General features: G+C 35.2%; 3 protein-coding genes across 3 annotated transcripts; 2 read left to right on the forward strand and 1 right to left on the reverse strand.

Moving 5' to 3' along the window:
* Positions 1 to 2,815: 2,815 nt before the first annotated feature.
* On the forward strand, positions 2,816 to 4,442 carry LOC108805269 (probable cysteine protease RDL3). The gene is made up of 4 exons (XM_057011058.1): positions 2,816 to 3,344; positions 3,441 to 3,688; positions 3,774 to 3,911; positions 3,995 to 4,442. Exons 1-4 carry the CDS (start codon positions 3,017 to 3,019, stop codon positions 4,289 to 4,291), a joined length of 1,011 nt encoding a protein of 336 aa, XP_056867038.1. The 5' UTR covers positions 2,816 to 3,016; the 3' UTR covers positions 4,292 to 4,442.
* Positions 4,443 to 4,737: 295 nt separating this feature from the next.
* LOC108863090 (transmembrane 9 superfamily member 8) lies at positions 4,738 to 7,619 on the reverse strand. The gene is made up of 7 exons (XM_018637398.2): positions 7,405 to 7,619; positions 6,968 to 7,132; positions 6,774 to 6,883; positions 6,583 to 6,694; positions 6,389 to 6,501; positions 6,162 to 6,312; positions 4,738 to 6,063 (listed from the first exon to the last, which is right to left on the reverse strand). The coding sequence occupies exons 1-7, from the start codon at positions 7,531 to 7,533 to the stop codon at positions 4,906 to 4,908; spliced, it is 1,938 nt and encodes a 645-aa protein (XP_018492900.2). The 5' UTR covers positions 7,534 to 7,619; the 3' UTR covers positions 4,738 to 4,905.
* Positions 7,620 to 13,577: 5,958 nt separating this feature from the next.
* LOC108863509 (phosphatidylinositol 3,4,5-trisphosphate 3-phosphatase and protein-tyrosine-phosphatase PTEN2A) lies at positions 13,578 to 17,419 on the forward strand. Its single transcript, XM_018637956.2, has 13 exons — positions 13,578 to 13,729; positions 13,918 to 14,424; positions 14,526 to 14,627; positions 14,745 to 14,801; positions 14,916 to 14,981; positions 15,412 to 15,588; positions 15,655 to 15,741; positions 15,819 to 15,883; positions 15,957 to 16,033; positions 16,112 to 16,158; positions 16,261 to 16,391; positions 16,473 to 16,542; positions 16,666 to 17,419. Exons 2-13 carry the CDS (start codon positions 13,984 to 13,986, stop codon positions 17,179 to 17,181), a joined length of 1,836 nt encoding a protein of 611 aa, XP_018493458.1. The 5' UTR covers positions 13,578 to 13,729; positions 13,918 to 13,983; the 3' UTR covers positions 17,182 to 17,419.
* The last annotated feature ends 2,266 nt before the right edge of the window (positions 17,420 to 19,685 follow it).

Consider the following 19,685-nt stretch of genomic DNA (forward strand, 5'->3'; position numbering starts at 1 on the left):
AGTTTGTGTGGATATGTTACTATACGATAGTTATGGTGGAGAAATAAGTCGTCCACCCTATCATTTATATCCACATATATCGTGTTCCAAAAAGATAATACTACCTCCGTTTCTGAAAATAAGATTTTTTAGACTTTAGTTTTGTTCTATAATAATAGACTTTCTATATTTTTAAAGTATTTTTAGATTATTTTAAGACACATTAATTGAAAACAATTGAATTGACTAAATATTATTGGTTCATAGTTATTGAAAAGTGTATAATAAATATAAATAAAAAGTTTAATTGAAAACATTGATTATTTTCTTAATATGCATGAATTGTCTAAAAAATCTTATTTTCAGGAACGGATGGAGTATTATATCCACATATATCTGAGGACCCTTATCTAGATTATAATTTTTTTGAATTTAATGGATCTCGAATCAAGGACATTGAAATCTCATAGTAAATCGTGCCCGTCCCTACAAACAATAGATTAAATAATTATATTTTTCAAATGCTCATCACACAGTAACTCATCACACTGCATCCTAACACTGTTCACTAATTTATGTTTGGTTCATTCTTCTTCTCTTTTACTGAGAACCCCCATTGGTTGATTAGGGTGAGACTGGATTTTTGAAATATATTTAACCGGTAAAAAGCAAAAAGGTGAATTTGCGAGATAACTAAGTTTGTGTAGATAATTAAGTGTATGTCATTGATGTTGACATTATTAAGAAAGTAACAAATGTACCTCTTTTTATCCGGTTATAACCATGTCTCCAACAGGTAGCAAGTGAGTCGACATTGCTTTAATTAAGAAAAAGATTAGTCCACTTCTCTCGAAGAAGGTAAGTCCACGTATCTTTAGATAAATATGAAGACAACCTCTTTTTTTTTTCTTTTTTTAACAACATTTTGTGTTGTTAGAGATGATGTAGAAAATCAATATATGGTAAATTAATTACATACATATGATGTCAACAAAATGAAATGTGACCAATATTTATTGTACACTATTCATATTTCACACAGTCAAACCGGAGTATTCTATTCCATATAAAAAAATAGTACAGGAGATCAATTTTATCCCAACCCCAAAATAATAAACCTTATCCAACCTCATTCCATCCCAAGCCCTTAAATACCAACCATAAACATCGAACCCTAAATTTCAAATATAAACCCTAAACCTAAATAAAGAAGGTATTTCATATCACCGAAATAGTATAGAGCTATAACCCAACACACATCACCTAAATGCTAAACCCAGACCCAACTTTTGAATACTAAACCCTAAACAACTATCACTAAACCCAAACCCCAATCCCCTCCTTCCAAATATTAAACCTTAAATCTAAATATAGATTCTAAACCCAAATAGAATTGAACAAAATACATAGTATAGTACGTATTGGTAAACAAAATATAACAGTCTTTATTAATCGTCAAATGGAATGATAGTACATGATAGGATCACTAAAACCAAACCTCAACCCACACCTTTCAAATATTAAACCCTATATCCTAATCACTAAACCTTAAACCCAAGTATAGATCTTAAACCCAAATAGAATGGAACAAAATACATAATATAGTACATATCGGTGACCAAAATAACACTCTTTATTAACACTAAACCCTAACTTGGAAATGCCAACCCACATCCGAGATATAAACAATTTTCCCTGTTTTTAAATAATGACATTCACCGGGTTCCTAATACTATACTACATGGTAGATATAATAATAGTACTTTTATAGTGTACGAGGAACTAAACTTTAGTTCTCCTTAATAATTCAGGGGACTTTAGTAGCAAGGTTATATAGATGTATTAATATTTATTGAATAGAATAGATTGACATTACGACATAGATGGGGTCGTAAAACTAATACAAGTAACATAGTAACGAGGATGAGTTAGGAAAACTTAACCCTGATGATAAAACTATACACTAACCCGGAAATGTCAACCCACATCCAAGATATAAACAATTTCCCCGGTTTTCAAATATTGACAATCATCAGATTGTTACATTCTTAAGAAATAGTATAGAAATATGTCCCAAATAGTATGGTAACCTTACATAAAAAGTTACATTAAAGAATATATATAGTATACTATTTCGTTCACTGAATATAGTATAGACATCGAGTTCATCTTCTTCAATTCTTCTTTTTCTAAACATGCTGATACACCTTCACTTCGTTCACCGTCGTTATTCTTCACCACCATATAAAGATCATATTTATCTTTTCTTTTTTTTCCCGACACAGCGACGATTTTTTTCACCGTCGGCGCCATCTTCTACGGTGCCATCTTCTCCTCTAAACTCAATTTTGTAAGCCTATAATCTTTGTTTCTTCTTTGCTTTGAGATGCTGTAGTGTGCGTTTAAATGTATGAAGAAAAAACATAAATTTGGTAGAAAGAGGAAGAAGAAGAGGAAAGATGTGCAGCAATTGTAACCACAAATTACTTTTCAGATTTATGATTATTATTAATCTATTTTTTTTTGTTCTGGCAGGTTTCACAGGTTGCAACTAGGGGTGGCAATATTATGTAAAAAAGGCAAGTTGTATAGGTGAGATTTTTTTTTAGATAGTGAGTGAATTATTTTTTTGTTTGATGGTTGTTGAGTGCAATTTCCCAAAGCAAAACACTATTGAATGATATTTGTAGGGACTACCATTACTCACATGTTTTGTGACTTTACTTTCTGTTTTCCCATAATAGAATATGCAAATAATATTATTAAAATGATGGCAACCACCTACCTACCATTATTCATCTCTCACGCTCTCCACTTTTCTCCACGAAGACTATAATCTCCCACGCTACGCTATAAATGCTTTGACGCTACAGTTCTCAAGTGAAACAAAGCAACAGAAAGAAGCAAAAAAAAAAAGGCTATTCCTATAAGATTTTTAACTATAGCTCTCGTGATCCTCTCCGCGTTACTACTTTCCTCGTCTCTCGGCGGCGTTACAGCGACGGAGACGAAAGGCAATGAGGCGGAAGTGCGCCGGATGTACGAGCAGTGGCTTGTGGAGAACCGGAAGAACTCTAACGCTCTTGGAGAGACAGAGAGACGTTTCAATATCTTTAAAGACAACTTGAAGTTGATAGAAGCACACAACTCGGTCCCGGACCGGACTTACGAACTCGGATTGACCCGGTTTGCAGATCTAACCGACGATGAGTTTCGAGCTATTCACTTAAGGGGGAAGATGGTAAGGACAAGCGATCCAGTGATAGGAGATAGGTACTTGTACAAAGAAGGAGACGTTTTGCCCGATGAAGTTGACTGGAGAGAGAAAGGTGCAGTTGTTCCGGTCAAAAATCAAGGAGACTGTGGTATAAATGATTTTACAATATTTTTTTAGCGTTATATTTATATTGTGCATTTGCTATATATTGCGGTTGATATCGTGGTTGCGGTTGATAAAATAGGAGGTTGTTGGGCGTTCGCGGCGGTTGGAGCCGTGGAGGGTTTAAACAAGATCAAGACAGGAGAGTTAGTATCTTTGTCGGAACAAGAACTCTTGGATTGCGACAGAGGGGAAGATTCGGGAAACTTTGGATGTTTAGGAGGTAACGCAGCCGATGCTTTTGAGTTCATTGTGGATAACGATGGTATTGTAACGGATAAAGTTTACCCTTATACTGAGAATGATACCGCCGCGTGCAAGGCCATTGAGGTTTGTATAACAACCATTTTGAAGTTCTGATTATGGTTTCAATTTGGTAACTTATATACATATCTTACTTTCATCATGCATGCAGATGGTTACCACTCGGTATGTTACCATTGATAGTTATGAGGATGCTCCACATAACGATGAGATGTCTTTGAAGAAGGCTGTTGCACATCAACCTATTAGTGTTATGATTGAAGCCGAAAATACGAAACTCTACAAATCTGTAATTCTCACACTTTTCACCAAAAAGCTTGATTCCCCTTGAAGCCCAATGCTAAATTATGTTTATTTTTTTTCTTACTATAGGGTGTGTTTACAGGGCCATGTGATCATTGGTATGGAAACCACAATGTGGTAGTTGTGGGGTATGGAACGACAGAAAGAGGTGAAGACTACTGGATTATCCGTAACTCATGGGGAGCAAACTGGGGTGAAAGTGGATACATTAAGCTTCAGCGTAACTTCCACAACTCAACTGGGAATTGTGGAGTCGCAATACGGCCTGTGTACCCACTCAAGTCCAACTCAGCATTTGGTTTGTTGTCTCTAAGTGTATGTAAATTGGGGGTTTTATTTGTTTTAACTGGTTGGGTTTTGTTGTGAGATAGACGTTGCCAAGCTCTATCCGAAAGCCGGATGTCTTGTGTTGTTTGTTATCTTTAATTTAGTTCAATTCTCTCATCGAGGGTTTTCTGAGAATTATTTAAGACTTTCATGTTCTTCCAGAATTGATTAAAAATAAGAGACTTCTCCCCTTCTTTGTGTTATTAGAAAAAATTAATCAAAACAATAAACATATATATATGTATAGCTCAAGAGACTGATTAAGCTAAACCTATCCAGTCGTTGTGCTGCACCAAGTAATATCAGAAGAACCAAACAAGCCTTCCTCCCTTAATGGCTACAGCCCAGGCGACTTTTGTTACAGAATAAGTCTACAAAGCTTTTAAATATTCGAGTTCGATCATCATCAACCATTTTACATTTGATTTGCTTCAATTTATATAAAAAAGAAAAACCTATTTTATATAACATACTCCACATGCAAAGATTATCAAAATGTGAGTTATTAGACAAATCAAACAAAATACACTGTTGTAGTAAACCCTCTTGTTCTGCAACAAAATATATCTAAAATGCAGCAAAACCATTTTTAAAGAAGATAAAACAATAATCACCTTTCCTTCTTTGTTCCTTTAACCTGTCTTCACACTCATCTAATCGATCTTAACAGAGGAATAGATGAGCCTTGTGAACCAGAGACAAGCATAGAACCCTATTGTCCCTGTGAGCACAAAAAATGCGTAAGACGCGATGAGCATGTACCCAAAGTAAAGCATCGCCGACACCAGTTTTGTGATTTGAAGCTTTGTGAAGAAGTAGAACGTCGCGTAGAGGAATAGATACAGAGCTGACGAGCCAGATGTTAGGTACGATCTCCACCACCACAGGTAGTCCTCACTGCAGAGCTGGAAGTAGCAGAGTACTACGGTTATCTCGGCGCAAGTGACGATGAGGATTACAAAGACAAGGAAGAGGAAACCAAAGATGTAGTAGAACTGGTTGAGCCAGATGGATGTGAGGATAAAGAAGAGCTCGATGAAGACAGCACCAAACGGTAGGATTCCTCCAATGAGGATTGAGAAAACCGGGTTCATGTACCATGCTTGCTCTGGGATTTGCCTTGGGATTTTGTTGGTTTTCACTGGGTCATCAACCGCTGGTTTTTTGAAACCGAGGTAAGCTCCAACAAAGACGAGAGGAACCGAGATGCCAAACCAGAGGAAGATCAAGGCGAACATTGTTCCAAAGGGGACAGCACCAGACGACTTTTGTCCCCAGATGAGAGCGTTTAGGACAAAGAAAATGGAGGAGACAACTGCAGGGAACAAGAAGGCTGTTCTGAAGGCGATTCTCTTCCACTCTGTTCCTTTGAACATTTTGTAGAGACGTGAGGAAGCGTAACCAGCAAAGAGTCCCATGAAGACCCAGAGCAGAAGCATGGCCGTCATCAGACCACCCCGGTTCGAAGGGGAGAGGAACCCAAGCATGGCGAAGATCATTGTGACAAAAACCATGCCTAAACATTGGACCCCTGTGCCAACGTAGACGCAGAGGAGATCAGAATTGGTTGGAATCCTGAAAACATCACCATGGACAAGCTTCCATCCTGTCTCTTCTTGAGCTTCTTCTTGAGTCTCAAGCTCGTTGTATCGTGAAATGTCACGGTAAAGGGTCCTCAGCATTATCATCGCCACCATACCAGACAAGAACAGGACGATCATCAGAGAATTGACGATAGAGAACCAGTGAATTTGGTTATCGTTCATCAGAAGATATGCATCCCATCTAGATGCCCACTTGACTTCACTTTCCTGAACAGAAGCAAGCAGCAGTAGGAAATCAGATAATTATTGAGAAGGAGAACCATAGCCTTTGTTGCAGAGTACATTTTATATATTAAGTAACTTGCCTGGAAATCAACATCATATGTGAAGATAATCTCCTTCTTTGGTTCGACTTCTTGAGGGGTAGAGGAGCTAACGACCAGGCGTTTTGTGTGAGGATCACAGGTCGTGAGGCGGGTCTTCTCACTCCACTTTCCATCGTACTCATGCTTAATACTAAAAATCAAAGGGAAAAGCAATCAATCAGTAGAAAAGAAGAGGGAGGCACAAGAAAGAGAGACAAGAAATGCACCTGTAAGGTTTGACTTCAAATCCCACAATCCTTGCAGAATCAGTTTGCACATCTCTGTGATATCGGACAGTAAACGCCAAGTGATTGTGCATAAAGAACTTTTGCTCTTTGCTCTGTGTATACAAAAGGCAGTTTTAAAAATAAATCAAAAAGCATATGTGAAATGGTGTTGACAATAATCGAAACCTACTTACCCCTTCATACTGGCCTTTAAGACCAACATGATAGCCAAGCTGATAAACAACAGCGGGAGAACCCGGATCCCCTCTTTCGATTGGAACCACAAGAGGAAGATTGTCGAGGATCCTAGCGCATACACACAAAAGAAAAACACTTGTAAGAAAACTGACAGAAGGGAAGCATGTTTCTAAATTTGGGTGCTTACATGTTGACACGGTACTCATCATCAATCTTTTCTTTAAAGGCTTTGGCAGTCTTGTCATCAAGAGTGACCCGGCAGAGAACATTGCACATCTGTGCGTCCCGCATCTTAAACTGCAAGTTGATTCAACTCCACATAGGTTAAAAACTGATTATATAATAAGAAGCCAAAAATAGAATAGAGAGGGAGGGAGAAACCGAATAAGGAGCATTTTCAATGCGGTCACCACGAAGCACTTCTCCAAGATTCTCAGTACTATCAACAATCTTGTTAGGTTGACAAAAAGGAAGCGAGTAATACGAATAAGGAAGCTGAGTCTTGATGGAGGTTAGTTTATTCACTTTAACCTTCAGCTCATCACCCTACAAACAAACAAGGAGATATATATTCGATAAAAAGACCCAACACATTTTAATATCATTCTACTGTAACTTCCAATTATACTCCTAACAGCACCAACATTGCGTTTGTAACTTAAACAAGAGCGAGCGAGAGAGACACTAAGAACCTAACAAATCAATCTAAGCATCAGCATCTGCGGATCTAATCCAATCAGCATGATGCCAATTAGGAGAAACTCAGATCCAGGAGATTCAGTTAAGATCTAGAAAGAAGCCTATACTAGAACGTCTACCTTGTCGAAATCCTGAGGAGCTACACCTGGGAGGTAGAAAGAGTGAGCTACGTGAACGCAGAGCAGGAGGATAAAGACGATCGCGGAGGATCTACAAGTTTGCGATATTCTCCTAAGCTCCGTACCCATGGCTGTGGAAAAAATAAAATCACTTAGATCTGAAGCTCCCCCCGCTACAGTTTCTTTATTTTTTGCTCATACGCTTGGAGACGGAGACACGGTTCTAGAGTAATACAGCTCGGTTTACATCTATGGTTCGGTTCGTTATTTTTCCATTTATATTGTAATTTTTTTTTTAATTTGATTAAAACTGTATAACAAATGATACTTTATAAAATATTAGATACAGCTATGTGCGTTGCAAGAGGTTTTTATTTGATGTTTTAATTTAATAAAAAATATAAAATAATAAATCATTTTATATAGTTTATGATTGTTTTTGTATATATTGTGTGATATTTATTTAATAATTAAAATCTCGTTTTCATACATAAATTTAATATTTTCATTTTATAATTACGATGTACAGATGAATTGTTATCAACTTTGTACTTAGGAATAGAGAAAATACTATATTTAAGGAGGTGTTAGTGAGACTTACATTTATATAGAGTTTGTTGATTCTAAAAGTTGAAAGATTTGTTAAATTTGGAAAGAGTTGTAGAAAATTTTGTATATTGTAAAAATCTATGAAAATAAAGTAATGTAATGATTTTAAAAATCCACGAGAAACATGTACTATTCTCAAAGTCTTGTTTTATGAATTAAAATATCAAGAATTCAACTCCCAATAACACTTATTTTAATAGATTTGTAAAATCATTAAAATCTAAACTTTTTGAATAACGAATGATTTTCTATAGAATTAGAGAATCAATAAACCTATAACACAAGATTTTAATAAGAATGTAAGGATCTATAAACCAGTAGACTTGAAAATTCTAAGAATCATTATAAATCCAATTTCTACTAACACCCCCTAAAAGTTTAAGTTGAATCAAACTTGAAATAAGAATTAGAATGAAATAAAAAATCTAATCTATTAATTTAGGGTTCTATTTTTATCTACTATTAACAAGTCATAGTAGGACCACTTAAAGAATTAGTCAATATGACATATTTGATTATTTGTATTAACAATAAACCAACTATAAATATATTAACAATAAACCAACTATAAATTTGATTTTTTAATTATAATAAAATCTGTTGAGAAAGAATCTAACAAAATCTTAGTTTAAAATTTAAATATTTTTTTATAAATAACACATTAATATATTTCGAAATTAGTAATATAATATTATTATAAGTAAATTTAACTAAAACTTATTATAAAAAAGAAAATAAAAAATTCTTTATACTAACTTTTTTATAGATTCTATGATATATTCCGTATTATATAAAAATAGAAGTGCTATATGAATTAAATATTAAAAATATATTAAATAGGTAAATTAACAAAAAAAATTTATTTTATTTTTTAACTTAAATAAATTATTGATCATCATTATAATGGATTAAACTTCGAAAACTATATAATACTTTTATATTAAAATAAATGTATTAACATAAGTTAAAATTGTATATTTACAGCCATATATTATCTTTTTATTTATTTTGAAACTATTAGCAATATATTGCTTAAAAATGTTTATATACAAAAATATAATAGTATATAATAACCGTTAGTTCATATACTATTTAAAAATATGTTATTAGTAAAATATGAAATTTCAGTAATTCATTTAAAATATTAGTGACAAAAATCAAATTTTAATTATAAATTTTATATTATTTTAATTGTAACAAATTTGTTGATAAAAGAATTAAAAATATCACCAAAAACTCAAATATTTTATAAAATAATACAGTAATGTAGTACCAAAACAAATTCAAAATTCATGTATTATTCCAAACTCAAATAGTTGTGTAATTTTCCAAAGTTGTCTCGAAAAAATATATTATTTTGAAAATAAATATTCAAACTCAAAATGATAATATTTCAAATTTTACAAAAGACAAAATCATGGATAATAAAGATTAACTTTTTGAAATGTACCTGAAAAAAACTAACTATATATGTTGTAAAAATTTAAAGTAACCTAATGTTTTGACGTCTTAATTTAAAAAAAAAATAGAACTTAATATCATAACATCCAAAACAAATATCCTATATAATAAATTTAATAAAATAGTATGATAGATACTACTATGTATAAAGTTTACTAAAACAATAGGATTATATTATTTAAAATAAATAAATCCCGTAAAATACTAAAATGAGATATGTTAAAGTATATTTTCTTAAACACAACATGTAAATATAATTATTTTAGTAATATTTATTTTCTATAATATAAATAAATAAAATTTAAAAATGTATTATATGCCAAATTTTTAAATTAAAGAAAACAACATAATTTGAATGGGGTTCTCTATTTGAGTATTTCATATTTTTATTTTATTTTACCTAACTCGAAAATATATTAATAAGTAATAAAAATCAATAACAAAGTAATTTTTTTTTAAAAAACCATTATATATTAATAATACTGAATAAGAAATATAAACAATAATATGATATAGTAATACAATATATAACACTAAAATAGAAATTATATATTTAAAACATTTTTAATAATATAAAATATATTTAAAAAATATAAATATATCCGCACGAACGTGCGGGTTAAAATCTAGTTGAAGATTAAATAACACCAAATCAAGCCACTAACAGCATTATACAGTTTTTATGTACTAAATTAATGTTTAATTAATATCTGATTTATATGGATGAACTAAAACATATTTGAATTTTCAAAAATCTCAAATAACATACTTAATATTTATTTTCTGGCCAATCATATCTCAGCAACCACATCAGTTGTCACGTCATCTAATTTTGCTGACCTATATGATATATCAGCTAATTTTGTTAACGAAGATACCACATATACATTATTTTGTAAAAACAAAATAGTTGTTTTATAAATTTTTATTATTTAGTGAAATTAACAAAAAATAGTTAAATAATTAAATTTTAATCTCTTATAAGAGATATACTTATAAATGTTTCGATCATGTCACGTTACCTTTCTTATAAATATATATATGTAATAATTCAAATTCAATATTAGTATTGTAGTCTAATATTCTCGATTAATCATGGTTGTATTTATTTTAAAATTATGATATGTTAATCTAAATTCTTGAAATGTAAATAACATACTCATTAATCAATAGTAACAAGTTGCAACACTAGATATGAAATTGATGTTTTCCTCCGGAAATGGATCTATTAATAAATTTATACTCCATATGTTTCTATATATATAAGTAGTTTTGAAGGTTTTACTTTGTTTTTTGTTTCATAATATAGATTGTTTTCAAAATCGTGGTAAGGGAAATTAGGGCCTATAGCCATGAAAAAAATCATAATTGGCAGACTAACCATTTTACCTAACAAATCTATACACTCCGTTACATATACATATTAATACTGTATTATATTTTCTTTTAACCGGTGAAACCTGAAGATAAAAAATAATTATTATTATAGTGTGATATAATTTGTGGCAATTCAACATCCACATATCCCTTCTTTGTAACTCTTTATAGATTAGATCGATATCGTCACTACCATCTGAGTTCTGAGAATATTTTGTGATCTGAAAACTCTTCCAAGAATCCCAACCTCTCTGCTTTTGAAACAGCCGCTGCAGTTACCGTCGAGGCGGCGGAGATCATCACGCGAGCCGATTCGCCTCCATATATATCACACAGGTGAGGAGCATCACCCCGTTCCATGCATCTATCTTCTCAATCCAAGATTTTTCATTGAGTGAAGACGAAACGTGAAAACCTGTAAGTTTCCGATTTTGGGTTCGATGACGGGGCAGAAGATGAACAGTGAACGTGTTTCTATACTATCTTATGAAATGGAACAGAATGTATTTCTTTCAAATTTGGCTATTTTATTATTTTAGTTTGATTCTTGAAAAAAATGTTCAATCTTGTTTGTTGTTGTTTTATGTTCTATTGATATGAGTTTTGTATCAGTGTATATATGTGTTTATATTAGTGTGTATATGATTTTGTAAAGAGGAACAAATGTTGAACGTAAATGAAATAGAATTTTTTACTATATCATTTGTCATCTTTTCTATTCTATATGCTCATGTAAAATTTAAATGCATATTACTGATAATTTGAAATTTAGGTATTTAACTTATAAAAGATTGGGGTTGAAAATTGGATTATGGTTTATAATTCCATGTAGGGTGTAATGATTAGTGGCTAGGATTTAGTTTATGAAGATTTAGGTTAACCGCAGATTAGGGTTTATATTTCCGTGTAGGGTTTAGTGATAGTTAATAGGGTTTAGTTTATGTACGATTGGGGTTGACATTAGAGCAACTATTACCATCTTTCATGAAGGCATAACCATATCAACATTTGAGAAATATGTTAAGATGATATATAAAGTTCAACTCATTTTCACATTTTCTATTCTATGTCTCATGTAGAATGGTAATGCATCTTACTAATCTTATGGAAGATTAAGGTTAACATTGGACTAGTGTTTATAATTCTGTGTAGGGTTTAATGTTTAGTTGATAGGATTTAGTTTAAAGTTCACTATTCAAATGTTGGGATTAGTTCACCGTGTAGGGTCTATATTTCCGTCTAGGGTTTAGTGATTAGTTGATAGGAACTACATTTGTATTTATACTACATTTGTATCTTTCAATTGGAACTACATTTGTATTTATACTATTCTATCTAATATACATAGTACGGAACTGCAATCTTGGTTTCTCCGTTTGTTTAACGCTGTTTTTTTACACTTACAATTGTTATCTACTCTTCTTTCTGCATCTTTTTCCTTTGATTTTGAATAAAGTTTTGTGACGCACTTCCTAAATTATGTCATCGTTATTATGAGACAGAAATTCACCACGTTGTTTGCTTTATGTGTTGAAATCGGTAACCTGTTGTTTAGAGGGATATAACCGGATGAAAGGAAGCCAAAAAGACAGAGAATGAATTATGTCAAAATCATGTCTACTTCTCTAATTTATCACCAAAATATGGCTATTACGCCAATTAGCCCTAAAAGTAATACTAGAAGTGTGATTTGTTATTGGTTCTTTTTTACAATTTAATAAACAGAGGGAGTGATTAAATTAGGGAGAGATCGGCTTTCTTAAAAAGAAAAGAAAAAGAAAAAGTAACAAGGAAATCGGAGAAAAGTTCTTACCTCCGACCGACGGTGAGGGCTTTTTCAGCCACCGTCGGTCCGGTCGTTTTGTCTTTCAGCCCGCTCCTTTAGTTTCTGCTAGTTTGGTCCCATCTGCTTCCGGCGGCGCATCCTTCTTGCGGTGGTCGCTCGGCTTTTGTTCCCGGCGTCGCATCCTCCTCGCGGTGGACGTTCGGTTCCTGCTTCCGGCGTGGTTCCTCTCCGTTAAAGGTAAACGGTCGGTTTTAGTTTTCACGGCGTATAGGCTTGCTGTAGTTGTCGGCGGCGTTATTAGGGTTTCGTTTGTCTCGTTCTGTTTGTTGGTTCTCGGTGTGGATGGCGAATCGCTTCTTTCCAGTAGGAGATCTCGGGTTCCGATGAAGCTCACTTGTGAAGGAAGGGTTTGTGTTGAAGTTGGTGACTTCGATGGCGGAGGATGGGATGAGATCTCGAGTGTGTCTCGACGAAGCTTCCCGTGGAAAAGTCAAGCGAAGAAAAGGTTTTGGTAGCTACGGCCTTCGGCGTTAACCGGAATGAAGATCAGACGTACGCCGAAGAAACGGAGGTTTCCGGCGGTTCTGTCGACGGTGAGGCGTAGCGGTGTCGGTCGGGTTGGTGTGGGCGTGACGCGTGTCTCCCCGAAGCGGTGGATTGAAACACGTGTCAGCAACACTTCGACTATCGGTGGGGCATTTGGGCTTGAAAATCGGTTGGATTTTAGGCCCATTTCGTTTATGTGTTTTGTTTTTTTGGCCCGCTTGTTTATTGGGCTTTCGGACTTTGATTGTATTGGGTTTTTATCCTGTTTGTTCTGGGCTTGGGCCCCTTAATATATCTATTGAGGAAAAAAAAAAAGATTAAATTAGGGAGAGATCACGTGCAACGTTGGATTAAGATCCAATGGTCATGAGATCTAACGGCAGTGATTAAATGTTGACCGTAACTCCCTCACGTGACTTTGGATCTCCAATCCAATACTTTCCCCCAATCTGAAATCAATCCTCGAGCCCTAAAGGTCCGTAACCTCCCCGCTCGTCAAATTTTCATTTCGCTTCTCTTTGGATCTCTGGTTCTCGATCTATGAGGGTATTATTGCCCAGCTCCCTATTCCCTTTCTCAATGTTTTCGATTTGGTCCTTTTTGGTTCTTTTATGTTGCTAAGTTGGGTCGTGATCGCCCAATTAAATTTAATTTTGATGTTAAAAGTCTTCAATTTTCAGATTATTTATATTCAAGAAAGTATCTAATTTTTATGTGTTGGTGTATTTGTGCAGAAAGAGGATTTGCAATAGCGAATATAATTCACATTTTGGAGTCTAAAGAATCAACCTTTAGTGACAATGTCATCTGAATCACCTACTTTGCCTGCTACGGTAACACCAGATGCTCACCCTCCTCCTCCTCCTCCTGCTGTAGAAGCTGGAAGTGATGATTCACCTAAAGGGGTAGCGTCGAAGCTATCTGCCACTGGGATATCAACATGGGCCAAAAGCTTGAAAGTGCCCCAGCCCTTTGCTTCCACCTCTTCTGATGTTGTTGATAATAACAACAACACTGAAAAGTCCGCATTTGCGAAATTTACTAGTGGGTTAGGCCTTCGTTTGTCTCCCAAATCTCCTCAACCGGATGAGACCACGGAAGGAGCCTCAGCTTCTTCTTCTGCACAGCCCGGTTTGTTTGGGGCGATTACTAAAGGTTTGGTTGATACGTCAAAGAACGCTGTCAAGGCTGTGCAGGTCAAGGCTCGACATGCTGTGTCCCAGAACAAAAGAAGATACCAGGTGCAGTCTTGACTTATACTATTTAAAGCTACTTCCATGTTAGCTGTCTTCCTTATCTGAAGTTAAAAGTGTTTTGTTTTGGCTTGAGTTGTGGTGTGTAGGAAGGAGGGTTTGATTTGGATCTGACTTACATAACAGAGAACATTATTGCAATGGGTTTTCCTGCTGGTGATATGAGTTCTGGCTTTTTTGGTTATGTCGAGGTGAGTCAGACTAGTATCCTTGATTGCTTGTAATCATTGCCCTCAATCTTGTCTTTTTTTTTTCCTACTGGTCTATTAAGTTAATATGGCCTATGTTTGTTCAAAACATCAATGCAGGGTTTCTACCGCAACCAGATGGAAGAAGTTATTAACTTTCTTGAAACTCAACACAAGGTAAGTACTACTAATTTGCTATCAACGTTTAGTTGGCACTTCCATACTCATATGTCCCTAAGAATTTGTAAGTGGGTTAGTCATTTTGCCTTATAATTTCTTTCTTTTTTTTAGGGAAAATACAAAGTTTACAATCTTTGTTCAGAGAGGTTGTATGATGTATCACTATTTGAGGGAAAGGTATGTCATACTCTAATTCTTTTTCTTTTCCCCTATTTTTCCTTGCATTTGACCGAAGAACGATGTCCTTGAGTAATAGTACTTTAGTCAATATTAGCGAAACTTTCTCCATAGATCACCTACTGCACTATTTCAAGTTACTTAACTCCAGGTACTTGTGTAAGAGTTAGATATAAAAAATGGTTCTGTACAATATTGTGATAATTTACTCATTTCTTACCTGGACTGTTGGACGGTTATCATGCAAAGAACCTGTTGCAATGAAGTGTCTCAATTTTCTGTTCCAAATGGTTTCTGTTTATAGGTTGATAGCTATATTCAGATTATCACAAAATTTTCTGTTCCAAATGTTCAAAATTTCTGTTGCCCTGCTTCTTCTGCCAATTTAATGTCCCTAAACATCTTTTTGCACTAATGTTTTCGCCTCCAGGTGGCCAGTTTCCCATTTGATGATCACAATTGCCCGCCAATCCATTTGATTACCTCGTTTTGCCAAAGTGCATACTCGTGGTTGAAGGAGGACATTGAGAATGTTGTGGTTGTTCACTGTAAGGCGGGTATGGCCAGGACAGGGCTTATGATATGTAGTCTTCTTCTGTATCTGAAGGTAAAACATTTATTGTAACATTAGTCAAACACATGGAAACTAATCATGTTTCCTTGTCTTGTACAGTTTTTTCCTACTGCGGAAGAGTGCATGGACTTTTACAATCAGAAACGATGTGTGGATGGAAAAGGGCTTGTTCTACCTAGCCAAATTGTAAGCCTAGTTTTGCAATTTATAACGTTACTTTCTCTTCATCTGACTAGTGAGTCTGTTTAATTATTATTGTGTAGAGATATGTGAAATACTTTGAACGAATATTAACCTACTTCAATGGGGAAAATCAACCAGGCCGCAAGTAAGCTGCTTATTTATATAACTTAAGGTAGCATACAGCTGTTTATTGACATCGTACAACTCCTTTTGTTTAGGTGTATGCTTAGGGGATTCCGGCTCCACAGGTGTCCCTATTGGATCAGACCATCCATCACCATTTCAGATCACAATGGTGAGTTGGTCGACCATTGTTTCATGACAACTTGCTAGTATCACCCTTAGCTAATATCTTCTTCTAACTTATATGCAGGTGTTCTCTTTACCACCAAAAAACATCTTCGGACCAAGGATTTATCGGTAAGCCACTGTTATTATTACTTCATTGCTATATCAGGTTTTTGTTGAAGGCTTTGGAAATTTTGCACTGTATCATTTAAGATTTTTTTCATGTTTTTGCAGCCAGAAGACTTTTGGTTCAGTGCGCCAAAGAAAGGGGTTATGGTCTTTGCTCTACCCGGAGAGCCTGGTCTAACAGAATTGGCTGGTGATTTCAAAATCCATTTCCACGACCGCCAAGGAGATTTTTACTGGTTAGGAAGCTAAGCACCTTTTTATCCAATCCTTTTAATGTCTCTCACGAATCTTTTCTCTATTCTTCTTCTTCTTCTTAGCTGGTTAAACACGACGATGATGGAAAACAGAGTGATCCTAAAAACTAGTGAGCTTGACGGGTTTGACAAGGTAATAATATTGCTGAATGTTTGACTTTGTGTGTTAAGTCGAGGTTGGGCTCCTGCTCCATCAGTTCTTCGGTTTGAAATGATATATATATACATTTGTGTTTGGTCTTTTGTTCCAATACAGAGGAAGCTACCTTCGCCTGGGTTTATGGTCGAAGTTGTTCTTGCTGATATTGACACAACAATCCCTGCAAAACCTAGTTCAGAACCAGCTTCCAAGGCACCCGAAGAAACTTCAGCAGCCAATTCTTCCACTGTAGAGGGTGTTACACCGGTTCCAGCACCTAAGAAAGAAACAGAGAGCCCTGATAAGGACGATGTGTTCTCTGACAACGAAGCAGACTCAACTGGTCCCGCCAAAACCACATCATCTGCTTCTTCTCAAACCCCAGAAGCCAAGCAGAGCGCAGATGAAACCTCTGGTCTGGCTCGTGCCACTGAGAAAGTGTCTATTTCTGGAAACAAGGGATCATCATCATCACAGCCGGTGCAAGGAACGGTTAGCAAGGCCGAAGCGGCAGAGAAACCCACTGTGTCAGGGGTCAACGTGTCGAGCTCAGAGAGTAGTGAGTTCAAGGTTATGGCGGCTGATGCATCTGTGTTCTCGTTTGGTGATGAAGACGAGTTTGATAGCGATTGAAGAATGATGATTTAAATGAAGGAAGATGTGTACATAAGAAAAAAAAACAAGGGAGTGTTTAAGTCAATGAGATGAATCCATTCATTGTGCTGTGGTTTCTTGTTGTTGATCTTGGATTTTACGGTATGTTTTTTACTTTTCTTGAATATTACTGCACAAAATTATACGTTGGTTGCTTTACGTCTTGAATTTGTATTCCGACTTTTTATTATTTGGAATCATAAAACAATTCATGGTCTATCAATAGTTTTCAGTCTTTGGCTTTGATAAATTAGATGTTCTTTTTGTTGTGTATTGTGCAAGAGAGATCTGGAAGCGACTGTGTAAAACGGAAATAGAAGTGTTAAGTCAGCAATATGATTTGCACTGTGTAAAAGATGATCCAAAATCCACTTTATCATATGGTAAAATCCTTAATACAGACAAAGAAACCAATGTTGTATCTTTTCTTGGTTTTAGACTTTACAGTTAAAAGAAAAAATCATATTTTACTGGATTTGAAAACAAGAGAAGTCTTTATGGGAGAAAATAATTGGATAATGTATGTTTTCCGTCTTTATGGGAGAATCACTTCATTATGAAGCGAATCAGTGGTCGGCATTGGTACCTCTACGTGGTAGCACATGTTGTTGAGTGTAACCAAAGTTACTAGGAAATTAATAATCAAGCAAAACAATGTTGATGTTTGTCCCAAAACACCATCATCGACATTGTCTCGCTAAGGTCTTGGAACTTGAAGCTAAGTCGAGATGAGCGAGACAGTCGTCTTCCGTTACGTTGTAACCATGAATTCTCCAATCTTCCATTGTTATTTGCACCACTCCTGCTGTGATCTTAAGCATGCCCTCTACTTTAACCTGAATATTTTTTTTTTATATCTAGACCAAAAAGCCTACCCCTTTGTTCAAGACTGAAAGAGTTATTGATTCTTTTGCCAGCTCAGATATTTGAATTTGACTATAACTTATGCGGTTATTATTATTGGATTTGCTGAAGACTGTGTAGAAGCAAGTTGGTGTATGTTGAAATCACAGATATGTCATGTCTACTCCTAATACATGTGATTAATATTTGTATCAGTACAGTGATAGCCAGTGGCGAGTCTACTTTGAATTTGGGTGGGGCAGCTGCCCACCATAATTTTGAAATTTTAGTGCAAGTTAAATTCAAATTTATCAAGGTATTAAATAGTATTTTATAGTTTTGCCCCGGATAAACTGTAAAAACAGTTTTGTGGCTAATCTATCTACTCGTGTGTGATTGTGTTCATGAGCGAGTATGTATGAGCATAAAGTAAATAGCATAGAGACATTTGTTAACGAGGTTCGTTTCCTACATCCCCGGGACCACGTCCAGAACTCATTCACTAGAAAAGATCGCAACTACAATTGCTATACGGTACCAGCACACATCCGTGCTGACCATTCTTATCTAGAATTACAATGATGAGAGCAACTACTACTTATTGTCTTCTCCGACAAGTATAGTTCTCTATAACAAAACTACCAACAGATCTCTCAACTGTTCGGTAGGACGACGTCACACACATCCATGTGCATCTTCAATAAATCCTAGACGCGTGACTGCTCCTGTCACCGTCTTCGTCTCTTTATACTCCAACGAGTAAAACCCTAAGCTCATCAAGCCCACTAATGTCATGTTTTTATATTAGTTAGGCTCAGTTTAAACTCAAGCCCACTTAACTTTCTCACAAAGTTTCACGTGGTCTCTTTGTCAAAGTTCCAATCCATTTGGCACAATACTTGCCATGCTACCTTCTGCTCCACGTCAAGTCTTGATTCCTTACACCCCGTTTCCCTTGAACACACAACATAGTTGTGTTACTCATCCTCTTGTTTCAGCTTTGTGAGTTTCTTCATCTTCACACAACCGTTGATGTATCATCCTTGCCGTAACGTTATCATCATTGCCTCTGTGATACGTCGTGTTCTTAAACCAGTCATCCATGCTTCTTCATAAACATCATCTTTAGATCCAGCACTTCTGTTTGTTGCTTCTCTGCACCCTGATGAATCATGAATGTTGTGTTACTATTTATATTTCCCCCGTTTTGTTCCCATTTTTATTTGGACTTCTCACCTGTCATAATCCAATGTTCTTATTTTCCATTCATTTATGATGTATCTATTTACTTTACTGCAAAATATATGAGAAAGACCAAAACATTTTGACCAAAAACGAATTTGTGTTTTTTTTTTTAATAAAAAAGGTGACAAGCATGCAACTGTTTCTTTTGGTTGCTCCCATGCTACCTTTGCTTCAAATTACTGATGAAACTAATAAGCAAAGATTGCTCGAGTTCAAGTCTCTGAAGACGAAAGACCTGTCTTGTACTCATAGAGTAACTTGGTCCCTCTATGCAAATGGGATAGGGTTAGATGTGGCCACAAACATAAGAGACTTGCTTGTTATGGACCTCCGAGGATTGCAATTACGGGGAGTGATATCACCTTATATATATTAGTATAATATTTCGTTTCTCA

The sequence above is a fragment of the Raphanus sativus genome, chromosome 5, assembly GCF_000801105.2.
Source record: "Raphanus sativus cultivar WK10039 chromosome 5, ASM80110v3, whole genome shotgun sequence".
Lineage (NCBI taxonomy): Eukaryota > Viridiplantae > Streptophyta > Magnoliopsida > Brassicales > Brassicaceae > Raphanus > Raphanus sativus.

What these genes read in the sequence shown, in the direction of transcription:
- LOC108805269 (XM_057011058.1), top strand. Translation starts at nt 3,017, where the DNA reads ATGTACGAGCAGTGGCTTGTGGAGAACCGGAAGAACTCTAACGCTCTT. An exon ending in CCGCGTGCAAGGCCATTGAG is followed by an intron (nt 3,689 to 3,773) that starts GTTTGTATAACA and finishes TCATGCATGCAG; the next exon opens with ATGGTTACCACTCGGTATGT. An exon ending in ATACGAAACTCTACAAATCT is followed by an intron (nt 3,912 to 3,994) that starts GTAATTCTCACA and finishes TTCTTACTATAG; the next exon opens with GGTGTGTTTACAGGGCCATG.
- LOC108863090 (XM_018637398.2), bottom strand. Translation starts at nt 7,533, where the DNA reads ATGGGTACGGAGCTTAGGAGAATATCGCAAACTTGTAGATCCTCCGCG. An exon ending in TTGAAAATGCTCCTTATTCG is followed by an intron (nt 6,884 to 6,967) that starts GTTTCTCCCTCC and finishes ATCAACTTGCAG; the next exon opens with TTTAAGATGCGGGACGCACA. An exon ending in TTTGAAGTCAAACCTTACAG is followed by an intron (nt 6,313 to 6,388) that starts GTGCATTTCTTG and finishes TTTGATTTTTAG; the next exon opens with TATTAAGCATGAGTACGATG.
- LOC108863509 (XM_018637956.2), top strand. Translation starts at nt 13,984, where the DNA reads ATGTCATCTGAATCACCTACTTTGCCTGCTACGGTAACACCAGATGCT. An exon ending in GCTTTTTTGGTTATGTCGAG is followed by an intron (nt 14,628 to 14,744) that starts GTGAGTCAGACT and finishes ACATCAATGCAG; the next exon opens with GGTTTCTACCGCAACCAGAT. An exon ending in GAAAATCAACCAGGCCGCAA is followed by an intron (nt 15,884 to 15,956) that starts GTAAGCTGCTTA and finishes CCTTTTGTTTAG; the next exon opens with GTGTATGCTTAGGGGATTCC.